Genomic DNA, 26641 nt, shown 5'->3' with positions numbered 1-26641 from the left:
AAGCTCATCTGCTACTGAATTTAAACTGCTTGGACCCAGAAGTAAACCCTAAAGCCAGCTCAAGAACCACTTTTTAAAAGTTATAGGTGAAATGCAGATGTGGCTATCATAGTTAACAAAGCAGCTTGAGAACTTACAGAGTTCTCTGAAGCTCTTTCCAGACTGCATGCCAAATATTGATATTTGTTTTAAAAGTGGCTTTTATTTGCCTTATGGCTTCTCAGCATCTGAGGCTCTTTGCTTCGTATTTTTTTTTTCCACAATCTTGATAACTTTAACCTTATTTCTAACAAAAAGAAAGAAAAAATCCTCAACAATAAAAGAAACAAACAAAAAAAATAGTAAGAGCATAACAATGGATGCCAAGATTTGCGTACAGACATTTGACTCTGATAGCTGTGGATAAGGAGAGTGAGGCATTGCAAGACTCCCCACAGAAATCACCAGCCTAACCAGCACTCCTCATTTAAATTCAAGAACTGCTCTAAAGTTTGATGTTTTGTTTCTTTCTTTGTTTGATTACACAACAGTAATCTAAGACTTTGTACTTCTGACCCTGCCATCCATTTATTCATTTATTTTCATTTGGTTATGGAACTGCATCTATGCAGTGACTCATATGTCATTGTACAGTTATTTGCATTGAAAAGCTGAGAAAATGTCCATCTGCTCAGCTCTAGCACACTCTGCAATTGCCAGATATTTCGTTGCTCTGTAGCTAAGTAGAATTGGAGGCTTGATCTACTATGACGTTACATCCATTACCATCTAGTCTGGTTCTTCTGTGGGATACTCCTGCCAGAACAGCTGACCCCTTGGAACTTCATTGACTAAACTGTCACATCTTGACTGTTCCGAATGCTGAAATGTCATCTTATTGGAAATGAGTAATGTTATTCTTCACTTACAGAACAAAGTAGCAAACTTCTCTTTCATAAATCAAAAATGATATCTATCCTGTGATAGCCTGAATGTTAATTAATAAGAAGAGATAAATATTAACCCTTGTAAAGGGAAGGAGAAGCACTGGGACAGATTCTCAGCAAGTGCATATGGATGCAAGTACTCCTGAGTAACTTTACACCAGCAGAGATGTGAGCAAGACGCTGCACTTTGATACTGTGCACTTTTGAAATGTAGCATGTTCTTTGAGCTACCAGAACTGTTTGAAGGAATGTCTACTGTCCACAGTCCATTGAAGTCCATTGCATGCTCTGGTCTTTTCATTCAATTTTGACGCTAATTTGTGTTTGCAGGTGTGAAAGCTGTGGTGCTGTCTTCCACTCTGAATGCAAAGTGAAGGCTGTACCATGCCCCAGGTGTGTGCGTAAAGAATTGCAGAAGAAGCAGAAATCCTTCTGGAGGCGACTGAACATGGATGAAAACTTTGAAGAGTCTTGCAACATGTTCGAGCTGTCATATCAGAACACATGAGTTCCTTAAGGCAGTGGCCAGCCTGAAGAGAACCTCTTCCCCAGCTACCAGCTCAAGCAACCTCTCAGCTTAGCTGGGCAGAAGTCTTTTTTGCAGAATAATATTTGATCTTCAGCTATCAATAGCAGCTGCCAAAGTTGCTGCAAAGCCTTGTTGGCTTTAGATTATCGGTGGCTGAACTGCATTTTGCACTGAAGTTCAGCTGCTAACTTCATGCAAAACATGGTTTACTTGAAATGCTTTATGTCTAGCTAATTAAGCACCTATCTTTTTCTTTTCCACCTCTGGAGAAGACTTTTTCTCAAGGCAGAAAGTATTTGCTGCCATTAATGTATTATTTTTGATGTTGTTCATTTAAAACTGACCAATCATCTACTTATTTATGTGTATTATTTATTAGCCCTGGCAGAGATTCTGGTAAAGTGTGTCACAGAATAAGGCAGGAATTAGTTTAAGCCCACCCATTCCTTTTGATATGGACAGAATAATTTATTTAGTTATGTTTACATATTTATAACAACCACAGTGGAATATTACATAAGCAGATAAGCAGGGTGTTTGCTGCTGGCTTTTGGTCATGCTTAGTTTATCTGTCAAGTTGTGTCACCGAAATCCATTCTGCTTTACACTGCTTGTTCTTGATGTGTGTGGGGTCATATCCTTATCTCCAGTAACATGACATTCCAACCTCTTGCTAGTCTCATGTTTGAAGAACTTTTAACTGTCCATGTTAATTTTGTTTTTGTGAGGTGAAATTTACTTTGCGTGTTCATCTGACCTGAACCTACTATACCAATAGTTGGGGAAGTGTTCTTGCCCAGATTACCTAGAAGATACCTCCAAGTTTGTGAAACATTAGTTTGCTGTGTTCATGTCCATTGTGTGTCCTGTTTTCTCTGGGAGCTCTAGGGGATTTTATACTTCTCTAGTGATTTCTCCAGTAGAGAGCAAACATCCTCAAGGTATGGCTTTGCTTCATACACGTGGAACACAGGGAAGTACTAAACATGAAAAATTACATATGTTATGAAAGAGAGGTATGTGAATGGATTTGACTGTGGTGATGCATATCGTCGCTGCTAGTGTTCAGTTCATATGATTTCACCTTTAGTGAGGATTTAGAGATCTTCATGATTCCAGCTCATATTCTTCACTTTTTCTCCGGACCCTGCGGTAATATGTGTATTACATACATATTAGTGCATTCATATATATATACACGCATATATATATATACAGAAAGCAAATACGGTTTCAGAAGAAAAAAAAGCTAGTCACGTGCATGTGCATTTTTCTTCTCTCACATAGGTTTGTTAAAACGCAGAATACTGATCTTTGTTTCCTATATGATATGCAGGCTGTTGTATTCAAGGCAGAAAGCAGTACTGATCATTGAAGCAGCTCACTAATTGCTAAGTATTTTACATAAAAGAACAGGGTACATGCTTACATTAGAGACTAGAAAGCTACAAACAAACTGCCTTGTACTGGAGTGTAAGTGGTTGCTTTTTCCAGTGTCCTGTGAAGAAAGGAGCTGAATCTGAGCTTTCTCAAATTTCAGCACAACTACTATATATATAGAAGCATGTTTAGATCTGTATATGCTAGATAACCAGTGCCTTTCTTTTCCAGAAGCCTTTCTCCCAGTGGGACTCTTTGGAAGGAAGTGAGGGTTTTTCCATGCTCTTGGCAGAGTAGTACAGGGATTCCTATATTTAATAAACTTGGTGAGTGATGCACCTTTGTCACTAAAATTAATACTTCCCTTACACAGGGACATCTGTGTTTCACACAGCTCACTGTTCTTCATGTGAAATGAGTTACTTTCAGCTGTCATCCTTAAGGATATAATGTTCCTTCCAAGTCCATTCCCATGTGAAGAACTCCCTGCATGTTCATATATGCAAACACTGAGCAAGTCTTGTGGAATTAGTCATGTAAACAGGAACTACAGTGGTACTGGCTGAATAAACAGTACACTCCCACGTTTTTCAGTGTGTGTCACTACAGCCGGTCCTGTGGTAAAGCCAGTAGCTCAGACTGTCGGAATCTGGCAGGTACTGTTTTGATTTAGCCCTAGACTAATGATGGGTCATTAAAGAAAAAAAAAAAGTTTTCTATGTCATAATGCTTTGTAACTCGAGATACTTTATTGCACCAGTTTGTGTTCTGATTTAGAAAAGTGTTCTTGTGTGCACTGTGGAATACCCTACATCAAGGATCAAGCATCAGGGAATCAAAGTTGAGGCATTGCAAAGTATTGATTTTATAGATACCATGATATCTAAAGTGACTGTGATGTGGGTGGCTAGATATTCTACTTAAATTCTGGCATAACAATGGACAGATTTTGAGTTAATCTCAGTTTGTGCAGCTATTGCAGAACAGTGTTACTTTGTTATCTGTGATTTAGAGGGGAAAAAAGCATTTGTTGTCAGAAAATTCATTGGAATTAGTGGTGTGTCTGGAACCTCTGCGTTGCTAACAACAAAGAGCAGAGCAAAAGTATGTTTTTCTATATGCAGCATCACCCAGAGCTTTTTGTGAACGGATAATGTACAATATACATTGGATATTACTATTTTTAATCCAGTGTAATTGTAAATGAGATGGTTTCTAAAGTGGATGCATGTTTCCATTTTGAACAAGTAATAGAGCTTCTTCCTGTAGCTATAGAAGCAGACTGTAAAGTGGATGCTTTCCTTTCAGGGTTGCCTAGCTCCTATCCAGAAGAAGTTATTCCATATGGATGAGTAGGATGCAGTCTTCTGTTCCTGCCTTTCAAGAGCATAAAGGCCTGCTCCTGCCTTCAGGAATTGTTGGTGAAGTAGGAATGAGCCTTGTTCAATTTTTAGGGCTGTAGGGTGAAAGAATAAACAGAAACTGCCATTCACGTTGCTAACTCATAAAAGACCTCAAAAGGATGGTTTTCCTGCTCGCTGGAGGCATTGCCTATGATTCTGTAGGTGGTTTGGATTTTGTATAACACTGTATCTTGCATGGCTGTCTCTGCTAATGTAATGTAGTGGTGCACACTGGTCACCAGTGTACTGTTTTCCCATTCTGCAGCATTGTGCATGCTCTGCAGGCTTTTAGGTGGGTACCAGCTGGAAGAGTACCTAGGGCCTTTCCAGGTTATGCATATCTGTCCACCATGCACGTGTACAGAGATGGAATTTGTGTATATGCATTTCTAGTCCCATCCTGCCCACGCAAGAAATAAATTTGAACAGTAGCATTTCACTGCGAATCAAAAACAAAATGAGCTGTTTGTGTCCTTCACAAAGAAGGTGCTGCCTTGACTTGAGAAGGAGGTGGAGGAGTTGATCTGTAGGTCCAGTTACTGCTCTTACTTGGTTGTCCAGAACTTACAAATCCCTGTAGAAATAGAATGCTTCACTGCAAGGGACTGTAGCCTGACTTTGCAGCTGCTTAGGAAGTTATCATCTCAGTTTAATTAGTCTGAGATTATTTAATGCTGGATACTGTAGATAAACTTACCCAGTTCTCCCTCTTTTCTTCTTTAACCCAACCTTCTAGCTTTTTAATGTAGATAAACACCTACCTGGAGGGTGCAAACTGCAACTTTTTTGATATTATCAATCTGCAGATGAAGAATTTTGGATCCCCTATGCAGGAGTTTTCTTCTTTTCTTTGTCTCTCTTATTTGGTGAAAAATGGTGGTTTTATGGTGTGACACAGTGTCCTGGCTGGCAGGGCTGATAGGAACTGTCATTTGTGAGGGTTTCTGATAAAAATAAGAGCAGATGCTTTTTGGTGAGGAACTTGCATTCTGCACAGTACACCCTGTCAGAAGTGAGTTGTGAGAGTACTTCTAGAGCTGCTCATATCAAGGCTCCTCTTAGTAAATAATACTAGGATACTGCATGCATTAAAATGGATTTATGACAGTGTCCTAAAGGGCTTTAAAAAAATAAAAAAATACAGAGGATGTTTGATGATGGGGAAGCTGCGCAGTTGTACTTTGCTTATTCCCTATAGCAACAGAAGCCACTGAATTTCCTGGGCTTTCCAAGGTCATGATCTGTACTCCAGCCGACTGTTGATCTCACTAAAAGAAACGTAATTGAATAATCATTATAATCTTATCTCTTGTTTCTGCTGCTCAGCTGCAAGCCAGTCCCCCCTTCCTTTCCTTCTTTCTTTCTTTCTGTCTCTGTCCCTGCCTTGGCTCACAGTGCTGAGCCTACAGCTCGGCTTCAGCTTCGTAGCTGATGACTTTGCTTTTGAGCTAGTCAAGTTCAATCATTTTCTCATTCATAATTTGCCTTCCAATTTTCCTTTCCCAGTAGGAGTGCCTTACAGTACTGTATATTAGTTTCTATCTTCCTGTTTTGGATTTCCTGATTGAATCTGCTGTTTGATTAACTTGTAGGCTTAAACTGAAACTCTCCTGTGGCTGCACATGCTCTTTTGCTGGGGCAGCTGAGTAAATCAGTTTGCTAGTTCTGTCCTCATGAAGTAAGCCCTGCAGACTGTATATACCAGCTCTGTAGATGCCAAGCTGCATGGAAACTCCTCACTTTTGCTTAATTAATTTGGTGCCTTAAATTTTCAACAATGAAGAATTTTGTCAGGAATGCTCTGCCATGATGGAGCATGTTCGGTGTAAGAGCTCTAAACCCTTGCTCATGGCAATTTCCGTCTGGCTAGGAGTGGTTACCATAAAATTTGTTTACTGTCTGTGCTTGGAGAGGGAAATGTGAGAAAAGATAGCATGGACGGGGTCATTGTTTCTATTACCTTCATTTTGGAGACTAGCTGGGCTTTTTTTCATCCACAAATGAGGTTGTGCTAATGTGAGAACATCAGAGCTGTGGATATATAATAACAGCAAGCACTGGGCATTAAAGCAGGATCAGGTAATGTTCAGCTTTGCTCCTCCTGGAACCACTGGCTGGCCTGTGTTATGTGATGGGAGTGTCCTACATGGTAAAGCTGGGTTCACCACTGTGGCAGTAAGGGCATTTCCTCAAACTGTAGTTTTAATGCAACCTTGTTTCATGAAGGTTAACGCACGGGGGTTTTTGTTGGCATTACTTTAGGGAGAGAGTTGACCTGCTTAAATCTGAGCATTATTTGCTGAAGACTACAGCTAATTCACATCTGTGTGTGTTCATCTTGGGCACGTGTCTGTACTAACTGGGATCTTTTAAGGCCACTTTTGACCCCAAGTTGCAGGATCCCCATTTGGCAGTGGCACTGTTTTCCCTGCACTTTAGTAGTGTAGTCTGCAGACAGCCTGGATGACAGTGTGTGATGTCCTTATTTACTTGAAAACCCTGGTATGCACACACCAGCTTGGGTCATATCTTAATATGCAGGTCTCCTCCTGGTCCCTAATGTGGCCATTAAGTCAACTTAGAATGCCACTTGTGGGCATTGTTGAAGAAATTCGGGTCTAGAAGGCTATTAACTGTCCAGGACCAATGTCTATTAGGTCTTGTATACATACACAGCTATAAGTGGTTCATTACTTATTTTTGTCTAATATGTGTGTTGAACCAGTGTAAATCATTGAATGCGTAGCACTGTTCTGGTAGAGAAAGGATTTATTTCAGTTTCACTTATGCACTTGTCTATGAAGTTGATCTTGCCTCTACCGAAGTGTTTTTACACTGATTTTGAGTGGCACTGATACCTCTGATGCTAGGTAGGCTTATACCAGGCCCTTCTGTACTTGAGCTAAGCAAAAGTAAGAATTAATGAGCAAAATGCACGTTTGAAGAGGTAAAGGCAGTTTCCAGATAAGCACCAGTTGAGTTGAAGCAGTTTGAGGCCAAGGGAAGCCAGGCATGATAGGCAGAGCTCAGGGTTTGGTACTGGCCCTTTTGGCCTGGGCTTACTTCCCACCAGCACTCCAGCTCACCTGCAGCACCGTAAGTTTTTTGAAAACCATTATATGTGTGTGCTACTCCTTTTATTAATTTATTGGCAACGTTGTTGTGTGTGTTTCATTGGTCTTTTGTTTATTTTGTGGTTTTTGTTGTTGTTTGGATGTTGTTGTTTTACTTTTGACAAGGATTTTGTTTAAATTATCTGCAACTACTAGGCAATACTTTTAATTTATTATTGGTGTATAATAATGTAATTTAAATTCAGTGAGTTGAATTGCTTGTTGATACCTGAGCAGGGTTTATTTGGGTTCACTTTTGGCAGCATCAGAGCACCGGTCCCTTCTGTATAAAGGCATCTCTCAATAAACACTACCAAAAAAAAATTACTCCTCTCCTTTTTAATGCCTTCTGCTGTGTACTGCACCATGTGCAGGACAAGTTTTGTAAGAGTGCTAGTTCCCTTATAAATACTTAGTTCTTGATAAAAGTCTTCAGAATCTAAGTAAATTATGATATTTTTATTGGGTGTGAGGCAGAAGGTCTCTGGAAATACTGTCAATGACTGCATCAGGCTTTGTGTGTTTGAATTTGCATTTAGGTCTCTTAAGTGTGTTTGAAAGCCACAAATGGATAGATTTTTAAAGGTGCTGAGCCCCAAAACCTTCCAGGAAAACCCACTGGGAGTTGTATTTTGGCACTTCTGGGTAAGCAGCTCATTGGAGCCATGGGGAGGCTGCTCTCCACTGCGTGGCTGCCATGTGGACCTCTGCCTGCAAGCTGCAGGTAAAAAAAACCTTGGACCCTAAGTCAGAGAAGTACTTCCAAGCTCACTGCAGGGCCCACTGAAAGGCTGAGAGAACAGGATTTTGTCTATGGTGTGTTTTCCTGCTTACACATCTCTCCATCTAATGGATGGAGGAGCAGGTCTAGTTGTGTTCTTGGGGGCTGCTTCTCCCAGTGCACCAGGCAAGAAGCTTCAGCAACTAGGGCTGTGGTTTTGGTGTTGAGCTGTGGTAGAACTTGCAGACCTAAGTATTCTGTGTGAGGGCCCCCAGAGAAATTTGCATCCAGTCCCATGCTCTCCTGTTTTTCAAAGAGGACACATCCCCTCCCTCGCTGCTCTCCTGCCACTCCTCAAAAGGACCAGAAGTCCACCAGGAATATCGATCCTTTCTCCTGCAGGCACCTTTGGACTACGTCTCTGTGGTGAATTGGCTACAGGCAACAGGTTAATGTTTGACCAGGACAACACACAGGAAAACCATGTGCAAGACCCTTCCCTTCCTCCTTATTTGCTTTACAAGGTGAGCAAATCCTGTTATTACACATTTTTCAGCTTTCACTGCCACTTTGTCTCCTCGCTTCACTCTGTAAGAAATGCTGGGAAGGGAAGCATCAACACAGAGCTGCAATTCTTACATTGGCAGCCCTATTCTTAACCCCTGCACAAGCATCCCACAAAAGCCATAGGTTTTGAGTAGTTCAATTAACCTTCTATTAGTCTTTTGTGTTAATTTATCAACTCAGCAGACCACAAAAAATACCAGTCAGACTGTGAATTGGAGCATGCCCTACAGGTCCTGTGGAAAACAGAAGCAAAATTAGCATTAGCTTCTGATGATGAGCAGTGTGGGGACAAACTGGCACTCACAGAGTGTCCAACCATCTTGTTCCTGATTGACACCCCTCATGCTGGTGAGACAGTGTTGTAGGGTGATCACATCAATTTAGATGTTTGGAGATGTTATATCATGGACAAATCTCATAACCTCTTAGATCTAACAGCCTTCTGGGTTTTGTTGTTTCATGTTCTCTTTGCATGTTAAATGCTTTGCAATGGGTTGAACCAGGAATATTGATAATCCCAAATGGCCAAGACCCATGTGTGATTTTCTAGTTAATATCATTTGACCATGCCAAACCAAGCTCTTCTCTTAAAGGTCAGGATAGTTCTGTTTTTAAAAGCTACACTTCTAGTTCTTAGACAAAAGTTAACAGCATTTAATTCTTTGTAGGGATCTGGTTATCTGAAAAGCGGCAGAACTAGAATATGGCCTTTCTTTGAGGAAATTAAAGACATTTTATAAGTCTTGAGGAGAGTGTCTGAATTCAAGCAGTACAAGTTCCTTGTCCAGAACTGTGCTCCAGGCTCAAGGAAAAACTTGATTTTTTCATTCAGATTTTCAGGTTTCTGTTGAGTGTATGATACAGTCTCAATGACAGCACCAGATTAACCTCAGAGGAACTAGCTTCCTCCTTTCCTCAGAGACAGAGAAGGCCCTTCCAGGTTTGAGGGCCAATGTAGCTTTTCAGTGAAAGACATGTTGAGGACAAATGAAAATATTCTGTGTGTGTTCGTACATAGCTTTGGACTGTCTTTTTAAAATAGTTCTTGTTTAACTAGATACTCTCTGAAGTAGTGGTTCCATCTAGAGGTCTGAGTATTACCACTATGAGAAGGTGGTGAAAAGCATCTCAGATAATCAGGTGTCACAAGTAAAACCAGACAAAGTCTCCAAGGCAAGTAGGAGTAAATTCCAACCATTTTAAGCATAGACAAATATAAACTTTGTTGTTGGGGCTACAAACATGCTAAAAATCTGGTAATGTTTATAGTGACTGTTTTCTATATTGAGCCTGAGACATTAGCCTCAAATATTAAAAATGAATTTATGAGGCTCATCTAGAAAGCAAGAGAAGTCAGATAAGAGTTTGTGTTAAGGACTGAGCTTTAGACTGACTTGAAAGTTCCCAGATCTTTATCATATAAATATACAATATGATGTGCTTACAGGCGAATAGGAAGGAATTGTTAATAATGCTAAACATTGTTTAAGAAAGTGCAAGTTACTGAGTGCATCAGAAAGTAATAGATCTAATCAGTGTGCATGGAACAGTTCAGCCTAAATTGTTTTCATAGCATGAAAGGTTATAAATTGATCTCATCTCTTGACATACCTGAAGTATAGTGATGAAAGCTTGAAATGTAATTAGTGTCTCTTCACTGAATTGTGCCTTGCACTGTTAAGTAACCCTTCTGATTTCTGTGAACCAAGGACAGCCCTGTGGGAGCAAGGTTAGGGTAGAAAAACTGAGAACCCAGCACCATTCTGTCAGCAGATACTGGAATGCAATTGCTTGCAACCCAATTGCTTGGGTGGATGTTGTTTGTTGTGTACTTATTGCAAAACGTCCTGTTCTGACTTGGACTCTGCACTTTTGAAGAACGTTCATCTCTGATTTAACAGATGGCACGATCGATCCTTTAAGCATATACAAGTTTTGCTGAGTTCAATGAAAGCTGCAGTTTTGAAAGAACTAGAGCTGAGCTTTCAGTGTTTAGAGACGTGAGCTGTAGCCGTTTATAAAATTGGCAATTACTTGTAAAATGAAGTGACTGCATGTGCATTCAGCACAGAGTTAACCCTGGGTGATAGCAGGAAAAGAAGAGTGAAATTAAAATAAAACTATGGGTCTCTACTGCAGATATTTACACAGTATTGACATTGTTAGGTGTGCTTAGAAATTTATGTCAAGTGTTACTGCACTGTCATAAAACAATAAAGTACTTCTGTGAAGGGCTTAGGGCAAAGGGAAGGCAAAGAAGTCTCTATATAAGGCCCTCTTCCAGCTCCAGTGGTAATCTGTGTGAATGTTTCCATAGCTGTCGACAGGAGCTGCATGGAGGCCTGCTAGGGGAGAGAGAGCAGAAGTGGCACGTTTGCTATGTTCAGAGCAGGTAGCCAATGGCTTTGTTTCAGGGAGAATATTTTACCGCCTCTCAGTTTTAGGAACCTAATGAATCTGCCCTCCAGACAGGGCTTCTGCTGGGAGCAGGCTTGTGTCTGAACTGAAATACCCTTTTGTGTTTCATAGAAATGCTAGCAAGGACACATAAAGGCTGAAAGATAACATTAAAAAAAAAAAAAATACAGTGCTGGCTGTGGAGCTAAAAAGGACAGGAGTCCAGAGTGCCAGGATTTCTGCATCACACTTCCTGGACTCGGCGCATTTTCATCTCTAGGGTGTCACTGCTCTGCTTCTCACCCCAGGCTCACAGTGGGCATCCTCAACATTTTTGCTGTAGGACCAGACATTACAGGTGAAGTCAGTGTTTACACGAATGGAAACTGAAATGCCAGTCCCAGTCAGTTAGAGTGCTGAGGAGTTTGGATCCAGGCACAGTGCTTTGCCTGTTCATGGATCTGCAGCTTTGCTCTATAGCCCCTACTCATCACTTTTGGAGTTGTGGCAACATTTATTCTCCAAGCCATGTTCATACATGGGACTGTTAGCCTTGCTGCTGGAAAACGATGTTGCAGAGAGGTATTGCTCTTCCACTAGATGTGATTCTCTGATGTGGTTAGATCCTACTGCGTGGCAATGCATTTTGCTTCTACTTTCCAAATGAAGGTCATTCTTTTCCACCAAATCATTTAGCAGAAGTGTTCCCCCCCCAGCAGTCTCATAGCTGACTGCTGAGGGTTGGGAGGCTCTGTTTCCTGACCCTGCTCTGGATAATGCTTCTACAAAACCAGCTAGCTATAAGAATAAAAACAGTATTGTTGAGAAGGGAGTTTTTGGAGCCTCTTTAAACCTTAGCAATGCTGCTAGCCCATCTTGCCTTGCTTTCTCTGCTGGGAACCAGAGTGCTCCTCTGTTTTATGGGAGGGCTAGTACAGACTGTTTGCAAAACATGAGTTGGCAGGTGTTGAGCCCTTCAGCATCTGACCCCATGTCTATAAACTGGCTGAGCTAATTTTCTGTCTAGGCAACTATATAAGCCTTGCTCTCTGTGGCCAAGCTTCTAATATCCTATGTCAACAGCATTGTCCATCCCATTTCCTGGCTTGGTCTGTACCTTTACAGCTAAAGACTGGGGCTGAAATCCATCTCTTACATCAGATATACCAGCCTCTGAACTGTGGAGCTGGCTCTGTACACCAGTGTGCTCCAGCCAAATCTGTGTTTAAGACTGGGAGGAGCTGGTCCCTCCTCTGAGTCCTGGCAGGTGCTGTAGTGGCAATGAGTAGCCTCAGTCCCGTGCCACCCGGTACCCCATTCAGTCCTCAGTTCTCAGCTCCACCGGTGCTGAAGGATGTGGTCCAGGTGCACTCCCCTCTTCCCAGCAGTACCACAGACTCCTGTCCTCGGGTCCTCCCCACTGCCTGGCAGGGAGCTGTGGAACACCCTGACCTCGCATCCCACCAGCCTCATGCATCACTGAGGGCTTTGAACCCAACTTGTTCAGGAGTGAACTCTCTCTTGCCCATGTGCCCAGCACGGAGTGCTGCAGCAGCAGCACCCCTGGCTTTGTGTGTGATTCTTTCCCATGAACATCTCAGCGTTGTCCGCAGCACGTGAACTCCTTCGGCCTCCGGATGGTGAGAAAGCCTCGGAGACTGAGGGGAGCCGTTTAGTTCTGAACAAGAGCTGTACCCATTACAGTTACTAGTTTCGCTGTTCTCTGTAGGAATTTCGGGGGATCTGGGGACTGGTAGAGGCGTGCGTGCGGGAGAGCCGGGAACAGAGCATGTCTTGCTCCTAACACTGCTTCTCTTCTTTCTATTGACCCAGCTCACTGATTGGAAAAGACCCATGTCCCCCCGGCCCCCTCTTCCTCCCCAGCCGCACGATTGTCACCGCCAATTAGTGCATTGTTAGGGAACACAATGGCGCCGTGGCCACTGGAATGGGCCGCTTTTGTGTGTCTCCAGTCGGCCGTAGGGGCAGTCAAGATTCATTTAGGGCCTTACACAACGTGGACAGAAAATACTATCAGAAAAGCAAAAGGGGGAAAGAAAAAGGGAGAGAGAGGTAGCAAGAGAAGGAGGGGGGGGGGGGGGGGGGGGGGGTAGCCTGCTATTCAGAGGTTAGTCCAGCCGCATGAAAGGCCCAAGAAGCAGTGCCACATTGAAGACGCCCCTTAGAACACAAAAAGGAGCAGGGCTTAATAGTAATTAGTGGGCAAACTGCAAGAGTGCCGTGGCTCTCTAGCGAATTGCTGGCTGCCACCGTTTCCCCTTCCCCCCGGATCCGGCCGGGCCGCGAGCAGCGCGGGGATGGGAACTGGCGGTTCTCCCCTGCACACCGCGCTCTGCGGAGGCCCCATCCAGCAGCTCTTTGTGGCTAGTAACTTGGACGGCATTCTCCAAAGCTCAGCCCAATGCAGGAGGTGTTTTGTAGGATGCAAGGGTATGGTTTTGCAACCAGCGTTGTGCCTGTTTCAAGGATCTTTGAAGTAGCCCTGTTCCTTACTGCAGCCTTGCATGGTGCACCTTGCAGTTGGGCTGCATTTGCCCGCAGCCTGACCCTCTTCCTCCAGCAGAACCTCAGAGATCACCACTGTTGTTCTTATCTGTGTTCATTAGTCCCCTCCTTACATTTTTCATGATATATTTGGGCAAAGCATCCCTGTAAGCTCAATAGCTACATGGAATCTGCTCAGACCAAGTACAAAGCCTTACTCTTGCTTCCTCACGAAAACCTGCATAATGCGGATGACACCTGCATCCACCCCTTTCTGCTCATTTCTTTGTCAGGTCTCAGACATCCTAAGGTCTCCACTTGTATTTGCAGTATTTCTTCAAGCACTTTTTGTCCTCTCGTGGCTTGGGCTTGTCTTGGGTGACTGCATTGGTGCATAGCTGGATACATTTAATCTCTGCTTCTGTAAGATTATTGCTCTTGCTGCTTGTTACTGTTACCATTCTCAGCTCGCACCCTGAATGCTGGGTTTAGTGAAGAGCTGATGAGCCAAACAGCAAGCTGTGTGTCAGGAGTATGCCAAGCTAATAGGTTCATAAGGCATGTTTGATCTTACATAAATATGCTCAAGTATTAAGGAATTTGGGGCATCCTAGCTTAAATGAAAAGTACACAGAGACACAGATTTAGGAATGATACTTCTTTATGTTTTCAGAGGATCTAAAGAAAATCCATGGAACTAAACTGCTGGACACGGTGTAGGCTGTTCTCAGATATAGTGGGTACGTATCTTGGTTTCCCTTGGATATAGAGAAATGTAATTGTTCTCTTTTGGATTCATCTCTTTTTACATTGACCAAGACACTAACCATCCAAATTTAGTAGTGTCTGCTGGGAATGTTCCCAAGCTGCAGTGCATAAAGCTGATATGCATGCACACATACAATTCTGGACCACAGTCTCTCTTCACACTGAGGCTCTAAGATAATCAGGCAAGTCTGGGAAATGCAGTTGCTGCTCCAGTACTGGTCTTCTTTTTTTTCTTTCATGTGAGCTGGAAGCCACAGCTACTCTGTACATCTCTACAAAATCAGTTTGATTCGATCAGAATACTGCAAATGGGATTCCAAGACTTTTGGTCCATCCAGAATCCCATCACAGGTTTCACACGGAGCTGAGGGTAGCACAGCAGGCATCAAGGATTTGGCTGACATGGCTGGGGTGGCTCCTGCAATGCAAACATGATCGGGAAGCTTTCAGTGTGTATGTCTCACAGATAGGGCTGATTGAAGACACTGTCTCGCAATACAGAACGTGTCTGTCTCACACCAGCCACAACACATCCTCACTCTGCTAATTAGCAACATCCCCGCTAGAGTCTCAGCCGAAAGGATTAAACTCTTCTCACCTTGTCCTGCCCCTTCCTTTCCCAAGAGGGGATGTTTAGTCCTGGAGGGATGCAGCCGGGCTGGCCCAGGTAAGGAGGCAACCCTGTTCCTCCCAGACTGCACTTCTTCCAGAGGGGGATTTTGTCTCCTGGACAGTCAATCTAAACTGACTTAAGAGACCCAGTCTCAAATCCTTGCAGGGCAGCATTGGAGGTGATCAGCCTAACCTGCTCTAGGGGAATGGAAACAGATAACTTGCACAATAACTTTCCAAGTGCACCCAGAGGGGTCTTGCCTGCCTTATGGCAGTGTAACTGCTGGGGCCTGAAGAGGGAAAGAGCTCCACATCTACGTGCCCCACATAGTGCAACAATTAATTTCACTAACCTAGGGGAAATACGAGTGAATTCTGCTGCAGACAGGCAGACTTCTCTGAAGCAAAACCTGAATCAAGCTACTCCACCATTTCTAATGGCATAAGGAAGGTGTCTCATCTTTGTAGATGTGCTACTGTTTTTGTCAGCTTGCTGCTTATAGAAAATTAGTTTGCATCAGTTCAGGATAAAAGAAAAAAAGTCTGTAAGAGTACCATACAACTTTGGTCATCAGAGATTTTTGGAAAGCCTTTGCCAGCACTTGTGGAAAGATTGAATATATTTAGAGCACATTTCTGTATCACCAGGACATAGCTCTAGCAAGGTAGCATCACCATGTGCTTGATGGTAATGCACATCATAGTGCGGTGTAGGATTTAGAGAACAGATGCCATGTTTTTTATCCTTGCAAATCTCTTGATGTGCTCCAGTTCTGTAACAATAGTCCCTGGTAAAGCTGTTGCCTTTTAAGATCAGGATCCTTGGATTTCTTGCATTTCTTAATTCTTTGTATCAAACTAATATGCAGGTCAAATACGTTTTGACCTCTGCATTACATCCAAGTTATTACCTATGAATAACTTGCAAAAGAAAGTGATCAAAATGTGTATAGTTCCAACCATTGCTAACTGCCTTCTCGTTCAGTGTCTTGTTTCTTTTTACCTGTGTCCAGTGAATGTTGATTATGCAGGGAATTAAATCTGTATCTCATCATAATTTGGTTAATTCACTGGGTGTGACACAACTCTCTGAGCCTTAGCTCCAGATATTTCTCCTCCCTGTATCAAGCACTTCAAGGATGTCAGAAGCATGTACTGGGAATCCGGAGTGCCTAGTCTTAGCAAGAATGAAGGTCAGAGGGAGGACGTGGTTCCCTAGTGCCCTTCTAGGGTGCTATAGATCATTGGGTCAGTGTGGCACATCATGGTGGTGCTCGGTCTCCAGAGTACAGGTATGTAGCAGTTTCTGTAAATAAAGACCCCTTACAGTTGCCTCAGGAAGGTCCAGAATCAGTGCACCTGGAAAATGGCGATCGCAGTACTTAGAGAGGCTAATGAAGAAGAGCAGAGATGTTTTCTGATTATATGGTACTTTGTATTCTCAGGAAAGGCCGGGCTGAATTCCTTCTTAACAGCAACATTTCTCACCAACTGATAAACTTTTAAGGCCAGAAAAGACCTATGGCTTCTGTTTTGTTCGTACCCTGACTTGCATCCTAGCCCTAATGTGTTTGCAACCTTTTCAGCCTCACCTTGCTGCTGTAGCCTGTCCATCTCTGCTGGATTAGGACCTTTGTCCCCAGAATAAAGTACAGCAACTGTGACGGATTTTATTTGAATTTGGACGTAGAGCAAACAAATAGAAAATAGGTTTCCAAAGGTTATGGCCCGAGGCAGGGTGCAGGAAGTATTATGTCAAAGCTGAACTGCTCCAAGCGGTCTCACCCCATAGGCATCTCACAGAAAAGGAGAGGGCAGAAAAAGGAGAGGCCTGTTTAAAGATGACACAGATCAAAACAGGACTAATCTGAAGATAAAGCAAGCAATAATTGGTGTATATTATTGTTATTTAACAAAGGCATTTAGTGGCTCCCACATATTAGCTGGGGTTTTGTTTTGTTTTACTCCTGTAGCAGTCAGTAGCTGACTACAGAGCAGAAGCAGGCAGTGAAGCCTCGCTACCAGGAGCCTGGCCAGGGAGCAGCCCCTCAGCCCTGTGGTAGTGCCCTGAGCCGGCACCTGCGGTTCTGCACACCAGCTGCAGGGATGTGCTGATGGTTCCACTTCAAGTGCAGGTAGAGGGTTAGCTGTGCCACGGTGGAAACCACGGCTTCACAGCTGTTCTGATCACTGTTGCTGGACATTCAGTTCAGACCGGAGACTGGGCAGAGCTCTGGTAGTTTGTAGGAAATGCACAGTCCTCCACTGGGAAACAGCCTGAGCTGCTTAGACTGCCAGAGGGGCCAGCGCTGGCCCCTTGGTCGAGAAAAAAATCTCAGATTTCATGCTTCAGGGTTGTTCATTTGGCAGCTTTCCTGAGCGCTGGATTCATTTATAGCTGTAAGTATACAAATGGATGTGCAGTACAATTGCCTGGCTTGGAAATCCCAGCAGAGCAAAGTATTTAGCTCTGAAAAATGTTAGGAGTGACTCCTTTGCAATATGTAGAGCAGTGAGCGTTTCAGAAACAGTCTATGTATTTAAACAGTCATTACTGCCTTCTGGGTAAATAACACATGTTTTTAAAATGGTCTGTATACACAATAGGCGCTAACACAATAAATCCTAATTGCTCTGAAGGACCCATTAGGCTCTATCAGGTCAAGAAATGGTGGAGGTTTTTTGAAAGTCACTCACCATGTTGTTACATAAGCCACAATTTGAAAGTCTATAAATAAGTATTTGCCCAATGAAGAGTGAGGGCCTTGCCAGGGCCATACTAATTTATCATGTCAACTTCACTATGGGGACTGTTTTCTTTTCAAAGGCCAGTGTCAAAAAAGAGGGGGAGGGGGCGGAGTACTGCACAGTGTGTTTCAAAACCCACATATCTGAGAAGATTCAGGCTGCAATGTGCCCACCGGGAAAAGCAAGTGTAGCGTTCCCTGCCTCCTCCTTAACTTGGTGCTGTGTTAATCGTGGTGAGATCTGGAGAGCTGGGAGGCTGCAGGGTCCTGGGGCTTTTCTTCCTACTACTGCCCCCTGGGGTCACGGCCCTGAGCCTCTGACTGATGTGGGCTGCAAGCTCCTCAGTGCAGTTGCACCCACAGTCCCTGTGGGGACCAACAGAGGCCAGCTGTGTACATTGTACATGCCGTGATATGCACAGATAAGTCGTGATGGAATTGTCAAGGTAAAGAACTGACAAATCTAGTGAGATGAGCTTTAAGTGCAGCCACTCCTCCTCATTTTGCTTTAGCTTTCCATGTCTGAAATGTTGGTTGCATTTTGCAAAGTGTAGCCCTCAGGTCAGCTGTTGGTGCCGCCTGTGTCACTGCTAGAAACCACATCTCATGTTAATTCAATCAGAATGTGGGTAGTTCCATGGAGCTTTTTGAACGTGACTGCGAGTTGGCATGGTTTGGTTTCCCACACTATTTTGAGATGTGTAATTGTCCAGGTATCTGTAAAAACAAACAGCAATGATGGAAGTTTGGGTTTTGCAGGGATGGAAGTTTGGGTTTTGCAGGGAATTTCAGGTAGGTATGCATGGTGAAAGCGTTGAAGTGATTTAAATCCAAATTCCTGTCCCCAGCCCACAGCTTGTAAATCATTTTGCTCGTGAGAAAATGACTGCCCACTGCTGCTGCACTTTGTGGGACGGTGCCAGAGCAGCTCACAGTCTGCCTGCCCGCTGCCCCTGCTGCCCCTCTACCTGCTGGTCCCCAGCGTGCAGGGACTTTGTGTCTTATTTCATACCCCCACAGTCTTTGGCAGCCAGGGGAGGTCAGTGTGGGTTCCAAGGCTTGAAGCACCAGCAGCCCGCAGCCTTGTGGCTCAAGTGGGAGTGCAGAAACACCACTTGCTAAGCCATTGGTACAGGGTCACTGCATATGTGAGCACCACCCTGGGTGGGATACCCACAGCTGTCTGTGGGCACTGGGAGCTCTTTGCAGATGTTTGCTGAGCTCCCCGACAAAGGCAGGAGCAGTGGCTGGTCTTTACAAAGCGAACTCCCTTAGTCTTTTCCTCAAGTCATTTAGAAGTGACCATGTCCTCCACAAATGCAGTTTGCCCAGTTAAAAAGGAAAGGCTGACAGTACAGTGAGAATCAAGTACAGAAACACTTAACTGCCTTCTGACTTTCTGCTCCTACAGGAACCACTGCACCCCTTTGCTGGAAGTACACCTATGAGGAAAGGTACATGCGAGCAGCCATACCCTGCCCCTCTCCTTAGGGCTGCAGCCCAGTTCCCAGGCACAGCTGTCGATGTGGGAGAGCCTTGAGGAACACCTCTGCACAGGGATTGAAGGTAACGCAATTTCCTAATAATATGTAGAATTCATTAAGGATGGCAGAAGGGTCGCAGGTGTCAGGAACACTTTGTCTCCAAGATTCAGTGCTGTAGGTTTGAGGCAGGTGTGGGCTGTTGCTAATGGTGCTGTGTATGCATACAGTGATGTGCTTGTGCAGTGCGGTAGGGATAGTAGCAGCTTATGGACTGTGCTCGATCTTACACATTTAATCCTGCACTGGTTGCTCTGCTGCATATTCATAACAACAAAAAGGAAACAGAAGCACAGATGTCTACCTGGCTCTTAATTGGGTTTCAAGCATCCCCAGTGAGGCAAATGCAGCGTTATTTACAGCCAGGCCCTAAGAATTAGGTGCATCTGGAGCAGTGGCAGAACCCGTGCCAGGCTGCGGGCTGATGGATGGGTGGAGCGAGGTGCTGCCCTGCTCTGCCCTTCCTGTACCCCCCATCTACCTGTCCCCACTGTGTGTCAGACCAAACTGATACTGCCGGAGGGAATGCTAATAGAAACAAAATACACTGGGAAAAAAGGAGAATTTCTGGTCTCGTGCAGCCGCATCAGCGTTTTCTAATTGTACAGTGATGATAATAAAAAGGCTGCCCTCTGCTCTCAGCTGTAATTGGGGTAATCAGCTGAGGACCGTAATGAAACCGTCTGTGATTTGCCTTCTGCTGGGCTGCGACTTCACAGAAAGGCAGTCGGGCAGAATTAAAAGTTATGGCTCCTGCTGCAGGGTTGTGCTGCCGTGTGCCAGCGCCCTGTGGCTGTACTTCACTGCCACGCAGCCCGGCTGCAGGCAGCGCTGGAACCAAGCGCTGTAGGGACTGGAGCGCTTTTGGCCTTTTGTAAGAAGTTGTTTGGCAGAGGGTTTGGGGAGCCGAGCTGAGTTGCACCCCGGTTCCTGCCTGTTGGCTTTCGGCTGCTGCCGAGGAGCTGGGCTGCCCCGGAGGTGTGGCGGCAGGAAGGCAGGGGTGCCGAGCACACCCGGCCGGCAGCGGGGATCGGTTCGGACGGGCCGGAGCGCAGCGCGGTGCCCGCGGGGATTCGGGGACGTCGCGACCAGCACCGCGTGCTCGTGGGGCGCTACCGCCGGGGAGGGGGGAGGTGAAGATGCCGTGCCGGGGGCGGGGCGGGTCCGACACCGGGGGCGGGTCCGTAGGCGGTTCCGTAGGCGGGGCGCAGCACGGCGCGGAGCCGGATCGCCCGCCCGCCCCAGAGCGCAGGTGGCGGCGGCGGCGGCGGCACGGCGGGTCCCGGCGCGGTTCGTTCCCGGCCCCGCTCCCGGCGCGGCGGCCACAGGGAGGGGACGGGCGGCCGGGGCATGCGGCGGCGGTAGGACGCGCGGCGGCGATGGGCGGCCGGGGGCTGCCGGTCCCGCTTCTGCTGGGGCTGCCGCTGCTGCTGGGGCTGCCGGCGGCGGGGCGCGCCGCCTCCAAGGCGCCGGTGTGCCAGGAGATCACGGTGCCGATGTGCAAGGGCATCGGCTACAACCTCACCTACATGCCTAACCAGTTCAACCACGACACGCAGGACGAGGCCGGGCTGGAGGTGCACCAGTTCTGGCCGCTGGTGGAGATCCAGTGCTCCCCGGACCTGCGCTTCTTCCTCTGCAGCATGTACACCCCCATCTGCCTGCCCGACTACACCAAGCCGCTGCCCCCCTGCCGCTCCGTCTGCGAGCGGGCCAAGGCGGGTTGCTCGCCTATCATGCAGCAGTACGGCTTTGCCTGGCCGGAGAGGATGAGTTGCGACAGCCTGCCGGTGCTGGGGGACGCCGAGGAGCTCTGCATGGGCTACAACCGCACGGAGGCCACCACCCTGCCACCCTTCTTCGGGAAGCCCACGCGCCCGGCCAAGGACATGGCCAAAAGCCAGCCGCCAAATGGTAGGCAGCACCCCCCGGGCACCGACTGCGGCCGGACCTGCAAGTGCAAGGCACCGCTGGTGCCCATCTCCAAGGAATCCCACCCGCTGTACAACCGCATCCGGACCGGGCAGGTGCCCAACTGCGCCATGCCCTGCTACCAGCCCTACTTCACCCAGGATGAGAAGACCTTCGCCACCTTCTGGATTGGCCTCTGGTCCATCCTTTGTTTCCTTTCCACCTCCACCACCGTGGCTACCTTCCTCATTGACATGGAACGTTTCAAGTACCCTGAGCGCCCCATCATCTTCCTTTCTGCATGCTACCTCTTCGTCTCCGTGGGCTACATTGTGCGGCTGGTAGCGGGACATGCCAGCGTGGCTTGTGACCCTGAGCACCACCACATCCACTATGAGACCACGGGCCCCGCGCTCTGCACCGTGGTTTTTCTGCTTCTCTACTTCTTTGGCATGGCCAGCTCCATCTGGTGGGTCATCCTGTCCCTCACCTGGTTCCTGGCAGCTGGCATGAAGTGGGGCAACGAGGCCATCGCAAGCTATGCACAGTACTTCCACCTGGCTGCCTGGCTCATCCCTAGTGCTAAGTCCATCACCGTGCTAGCGCTCAGCTCTGTGGATGGGGACCCGGTGGCTGGGGTTTGCTACGTGGGCAACCAGAGCCTGGAGAATCTGCGTGGGTTTGTGCTGGCGCCGCTGGTGGTGTATCTCTTCACTGGCAGTCTCTTCCTGCTGGCTGGCTTCGTCTCGCTGTTCCGCATCCGCAGTGTGATCAAGCAGGGCGGCACCAAGACTGACAAGCTGGAAAAGCTGATGATCCGCATCGGTATCTTCACCGTACTCTACACTGTGCCTGCCACCATTGTCATTGCCTGCTACATCTATGAGCAGCACAACCGGGAGGCATGGGAGCAGGCTCAGAACTGCTCCTGCCCAGGGGACCCCCACCGCCCCAAGCCTGACTACGCCGTGTTCATGCTCAAGTACTTCATGTGCCTCGTGGTGGGCATCACCTCTGGAGTCTGGATCTGGTCTGGCAAAACTCTCGAGTCCTGGCGGCGCTTCACAGCCCGCTGCTGTCGGCCAAAGAAGCCGGCAGGTGCTGCTGCATATGGTGAGGCCAGCCCAGCACTAGTGGGCAGGACGGTGCTGCCCAGCATGGCCTCCTACCACAAGCAGGTCCCGCTGTCCCATGTGTGACCAGAGGGAGCTGCAGTGATCCCAGCATGGAAGGAGGAGAGGGTTGCAAAGACCCAGTGCTGCAGCGCAGGGAGTGGTGGCAGAGCCACCCTGTGACCCCAGCCCCACGGCAGAGCAGAGCGGCCCAGGTCTGAGTGCAGCCCCAGTCAGGGCAGGAGAGGTGCCACCAGCAACGTGGGGACAGAGGGTCAGTGCTGAGAGCCCAGCACCACCATGAGCTGGGACACACCATGAGGTGATGCGTGGGCTGGACAGGTGGCAGCAGCCCCGCAGGCTCTGGACGGGTCGTGCTGATACCGGGGTGAGGGGGAGAGCTGCAGCAGGCATGGCTGGTGGCAGCCCTATCCCCAGTGATCCTCAGCACCAGAACTGAGCTGCTTGCTGGAGCTGGGGAGCATGTGAGGAGTCAGGATAGCAGTTTGGAGGCATCCTGTGTGTCACTAGGCAGAGAGCTGGTGGCCCTGGCACAGGCTGAGAGGCAGGGGTTGGGCTGCACGGGTGCTGGTGGCACAGGAGGAGGGGGCTCAACAAAGTCCTGCTGCCAGCCCACACAAAACCTGGCACGCTGCCGAGAAGCCTGGGCTCCAGGAGCCCTGTGCCCCCAGAGGGCACACGGCAGCTCCCTGTCAGGGCTGGTGCTCGGCACTTCTGGCTCTGGCACTTTGGCAAGGGTTGGTAATGCACCACACCTCTGTGTTAGGCCAGTTTGTGGCATTTCCTCGGTGCTGTGCAGGCTGCATGGGTGAGGCAGGGGTCGTGGCATAGCCTGACATGCACTGTGTGTGTTTATCTGCTGCAGGAGGTGTTTGCGTGGGGTCTGTGAGGCAGCCGGTAGCTGCATGTGTTGGAAAGCAGCAAAGCAGCAGGGTCAGCCACCAGCCAGCTCCAGCCCTCTCTGCTGTTTTGGAATCAGCGCCTCTGTCAGACAGTGCTGGGCTCAGGACTGAGGGGGTGATTCAGGAATAGTCAGCACAGCGCTCACACTTTCTCTCACACCACAGCCTCTTCCCAGGGCTGGGCAGCAGCAGGGAACTGACAGAGGCAGCACGAGGCATTTCGCTCCGGGGACATCTGAGCCTATGCTGGTAGGATGTGGGGGCTGTGTCAGCCCTCTTGAGTGGGGCAAGGGAACAGCAGCAGGGATGGGCTGCTGTGAGGCAGCTGCAGCCAGCTCCTGCCTGCTTGTGGAAGAACTCGGGGCTTTAGTCTGGTTTCCCTGCACTAAATGGGGATCACACATGTAACTTTTCAGAGGTGATTACGTGAGTCCATTTGTCCCTCTCCAAGCATGGCACCAAGACCCAGCTGCATTGCTCTTGTGGGACTGACGGGGCTCCGGGTTGTTCTCGATGCCTTCAGACCACTTCAGTCAAGGAGGTTTCCACCCCTTTTAGAACCAGAGCCTGGGAAGCAGGGGACCCTCGGGTGGCACACCTGCTGATTCAGGTGGGGCCAGGACATGGCGTGTGTGCAGTGTGGTGCAGGGCCAGAGTGCTCCATGGGACCCTCTCACAGCTGCAGGGCACTGTTGCGACAGAGGTTGGCTCGCTCTGGCATGTTGCAGTACTTCACCTTGGGCAGCATTGCACCATGTTCTGTTACAAACTGTAAATAGCTGTATATAGCTGTTTTGTACGTACAGGAGCTGGGCTGAACTTTGATACGGGTTTGGGGCAGGTGTGTGCTCAGCGTGGGGCAGGTCAGGCACGTCGTTGTGGGCATATGTGTGTTGTAATCCTGGGCATTAAATAGCTCCAACCTGATCCAACCCACACCTTTCTGGACTTGTCTCTTTCTATAGTGCCTTCTGTAGATATAGCTAAACACACCATGCAATACAATGAACAAAACCATGGCAAATGTGATGTTTTTTCTGCTGTTTTTTGTTGTTGCTGTTGTTTGTTTGTTTGTTTTTTTAAGTGTAACTGACTGTAGAGCTTCTTTTAAAAGACAAAGAAATCCAGGCTTGGCTTCAGACTTGCCTATTGAAAAGCTTCTGGGAGGCCACTGTGTTCTGACCTAAGGGCAGGTTGGTGCCAGCAGCCCGGGGCTGACCCCGGCCTCAGCACTGCGCTGCAGGCAGGGCAAGGTGTGGAGCCAGGTGCCCCCGTGCTTTGGGTAACTGACATGTTGTTTTGCTGTCACTGGTTAGTGATGCTCTTCAACTTTGTTTGTATAACTGTATTATATGCTGTGAAAAGCTGAAGAAATTTTATTCAGAGAGAAGTATAGAGATTAGTTATTTATGAGGAAAAAGCTGTGTGTGTTGTTTTCTTTGCTCGGATGCTTATGCTAACCAAATAGTTACCACAAATGCTTACTGTGGGGAAAGGGGAGGAGTGTGCAGGAGGGCTGTGCTGTCCTCTTATCAGCAGGCATCAGTGGGGACTTGGGAGGCAACCACAGCAGCCCTGTGCAGACGTGCTGCCGAGAGCACCAAGCCCTGCACAGCTCTGCCTTCATTGCGAGGCTGTGCACATTGGCCCATGGCAGCAGCCCACCCAGCTCAGGAGTGAGTTTGGTCTGCAGGGTGTTGGCAGCAGGTACTGCTGGCACCGCCCCTGGCTTTGCTGACAGCACTTCCAGGCAGGCCAAGGTTGCACCTTCCTGGTGGAAGATGGTTAACGATCAACTTTTATTGGTGTTTTTGCAGTTTGTACGATATCAGTCCCTCACTCTGCCTTGAGATTGAGCTCTAAAGAGTTGCCCTTTGGTACTTAGCAGGTGCCAGCTCTTGGCCAAGGAGGATGTTGCGTGCTGATTTAAGTGTCCTTGTTGCCATATGCTGTACACTCCTGTGCTGGGAAGAGTGTGAAGGGAGGACAGCAAGGGGTTAATCTGGCTATGCTGTGACTAATGGTGCAGGACTCTGCTATCTAGTTAGGTGTGTAGGCACACACAGGTCCCACTAGATAGGATCTCTTACCTGAAAACAGCATTCCAGTGCCCCATGATAAAACGGATGGAGCCAGCATTGCACTGACTCACCTGAGCCCTCTGTGGTTGGGTACAGACAGAGGACAGCCAGCAGCCGAGCCTGCCCTGTGCAGGGCAGCTGCTGTGGGGCTGTGTTGGCATACAGCACCTCAGCATGGGGACTTACCCAGGTGCTGAAGGCACCTTGCCTGTCTCCAGCTGTAATGCCCACTTGGCAGCAGGGCTACTGCCAAGGCTTCCAGAGAAGCCTCTCCATTCTTAGTGCCTCAGTAAACAGGGGTTTGCCAAGCTGCCATCCACTGCCACCTTGAGATTGATTTTGAGCACAAGGAGGGCCATCGCTGTAGTCATTTGTTGGTGAACCACCCGCAGGACTCTGCTCCTGCACAGCTACACACAGCCCACCCTGATGGTGTGCTGTCACACACCTGTGCTCTGTGTCCCCACCGGCCCATTCAGGCTGCCCTCAAGGCAGGTGCAGGCTCTCTTAGCATTGACCAGAGCAGTGCAGGAATTTAGCCTCACTTGGTGTAGGGAAAAGCAACATCTGACAAAACGAGGATCTCCTGGCCCTGTAGATGGGGTTTGATGTCACAGGGGCAGAGGCAAAGTGGTGCTTTTTGTTTCTAGAAATGCCTTGCTCCCTAAGGCAGCAAGCTAGCCCATGTTCAGCCATGTGCTTTACCCAGCTATTAAACTGCATGTATGTATGTAAGCATGTTGGCACAACAGTGCACTATATTCACTCCTACAGCATGACAGCAGTTATTTTGCCTCTCTCAAGAACACTGGGAACAGTCAGGCATAAGCCCTGCTGCACTATGGGAGTTAGCAGCTCAGGCCATAGGCAGCAGCCTGCCCCGTTCTGGGCTCTGACCCATCAGCCAACAGCACCCACACAGCTGCAACCCCCCCACCATGCAAACTCTGACCTCAATTGCTCTTGTGGCCTCTTCTGCTTGCTCAGGTTAGTGGTGATGCATATATTCTTATCCAGAAGCAATGTTCTTGACATTTACTCAGTCTCTGAAGTGCCTGTCCTCTTAACTGCCAAACCCATGCTGAAGTAGCTCTCATAAAGTTCCCTTAGAAACAAAATGCACATACTCCCCATACACAAACTGAAAAGCCTTCTGACTCCCAAGGGCATCACGTAGCCCAGAAACACATTGGTGAGCAGCTGCCCATACGGACCTCTAGCACATGCTGCTCTCATTACTCTTGATGGGTCATGGTGCAGCTATTGTCTAGGCAAACTGTTCCCTACCAGTTAAGCAGTACCACCCTGGGACCGAATGCAACCAAAGGTCACCTCATCATAGATTTACTCTCCGCAAACAAGTGCCCTCATCGCAGGCTGTTGTTCCTGGGTGCTCTTCCAAGGG

General features: G+C 47.5%; 2 protein-coding genes across 4 annotated transcripts in view; both read left to right on the top strand.

Moving 5' to 3' along the window:
• The window catches only part of PLEKHM3 (pleckstrin homology domain containing M3), a 94725-nt gene extending 75503 nt beyond the window's left edge, over positions 1 to 19222 (top strand). The window contains exons 8-9 of one of the 3 annotated variants that reach the window (XR_014948342.1): positions 8475 to 8596; positions 19080 to 19222. Coding sequence is in view for 1 of the 3 variants with exons in the window: in XM_015868218.3 (XP_015723704.2) it covers positions 1257 to 1434 (178 nt within the window). In the remaining 2 variants the exon portion in view is untranslated. Of the gene's footprint in view, positions 1 to 1256; positions 5380 to 8474; positions 8597 to 19079 lie in introns of those variants that run through there. The other 2 variants (XR_014948343.1, XM_015868218.3) reach the window with 2 other exon arrangements.
• Positions 19223 to 20448: 1226 nt separating this feature from the next.
• Positions 20449 to 24575, top strand: FZD5 (frizzled class receptor 5). Its single transcript, XM_085553387.1, has one exon. It carries the CDS (start codon positions 20589 to 20591, stop codon positions 22317 to 22319), a length of 1731 nt encoding a protein of 576 aa, XP_085409513.1. The 5' UTR covers positions 20449 to 20588; the 3' UTR covers positions 22320 to 24575.
• Positions 24576 to 26641: the final 2066 nt, after the last annotated feature.

Source organism: Coturnix japonica, chromosome 7 (assembly GCF_054131305.1).
Source record: "Coturnix japonica strain WE chromosome 7, WE-NBRP24, whole genome shotgun sequence".
In the NCBI taxonomy this organism is placed as follows: domain Eukaryota; kingdom Metazoa; phylum Chordata; class Aves; order Galliformes; family Phasianidae; genus Coturnix; species Coturnix japonica.
The sequence above is the reverse complement of the archived record's forward strand: the minus strand, read 5'-3'. Positions and strand labels throughout refer to the sequence as shown.

Coding starts and splice junctions, on each gene's coding strand:
- FZD5 (XM_085553387.1), top strand. CDS start 20,589: ATGGGCGGCCGGGGGCTGCCGGTCCCGCTTCTGCTGGGGCTGCCGCTG.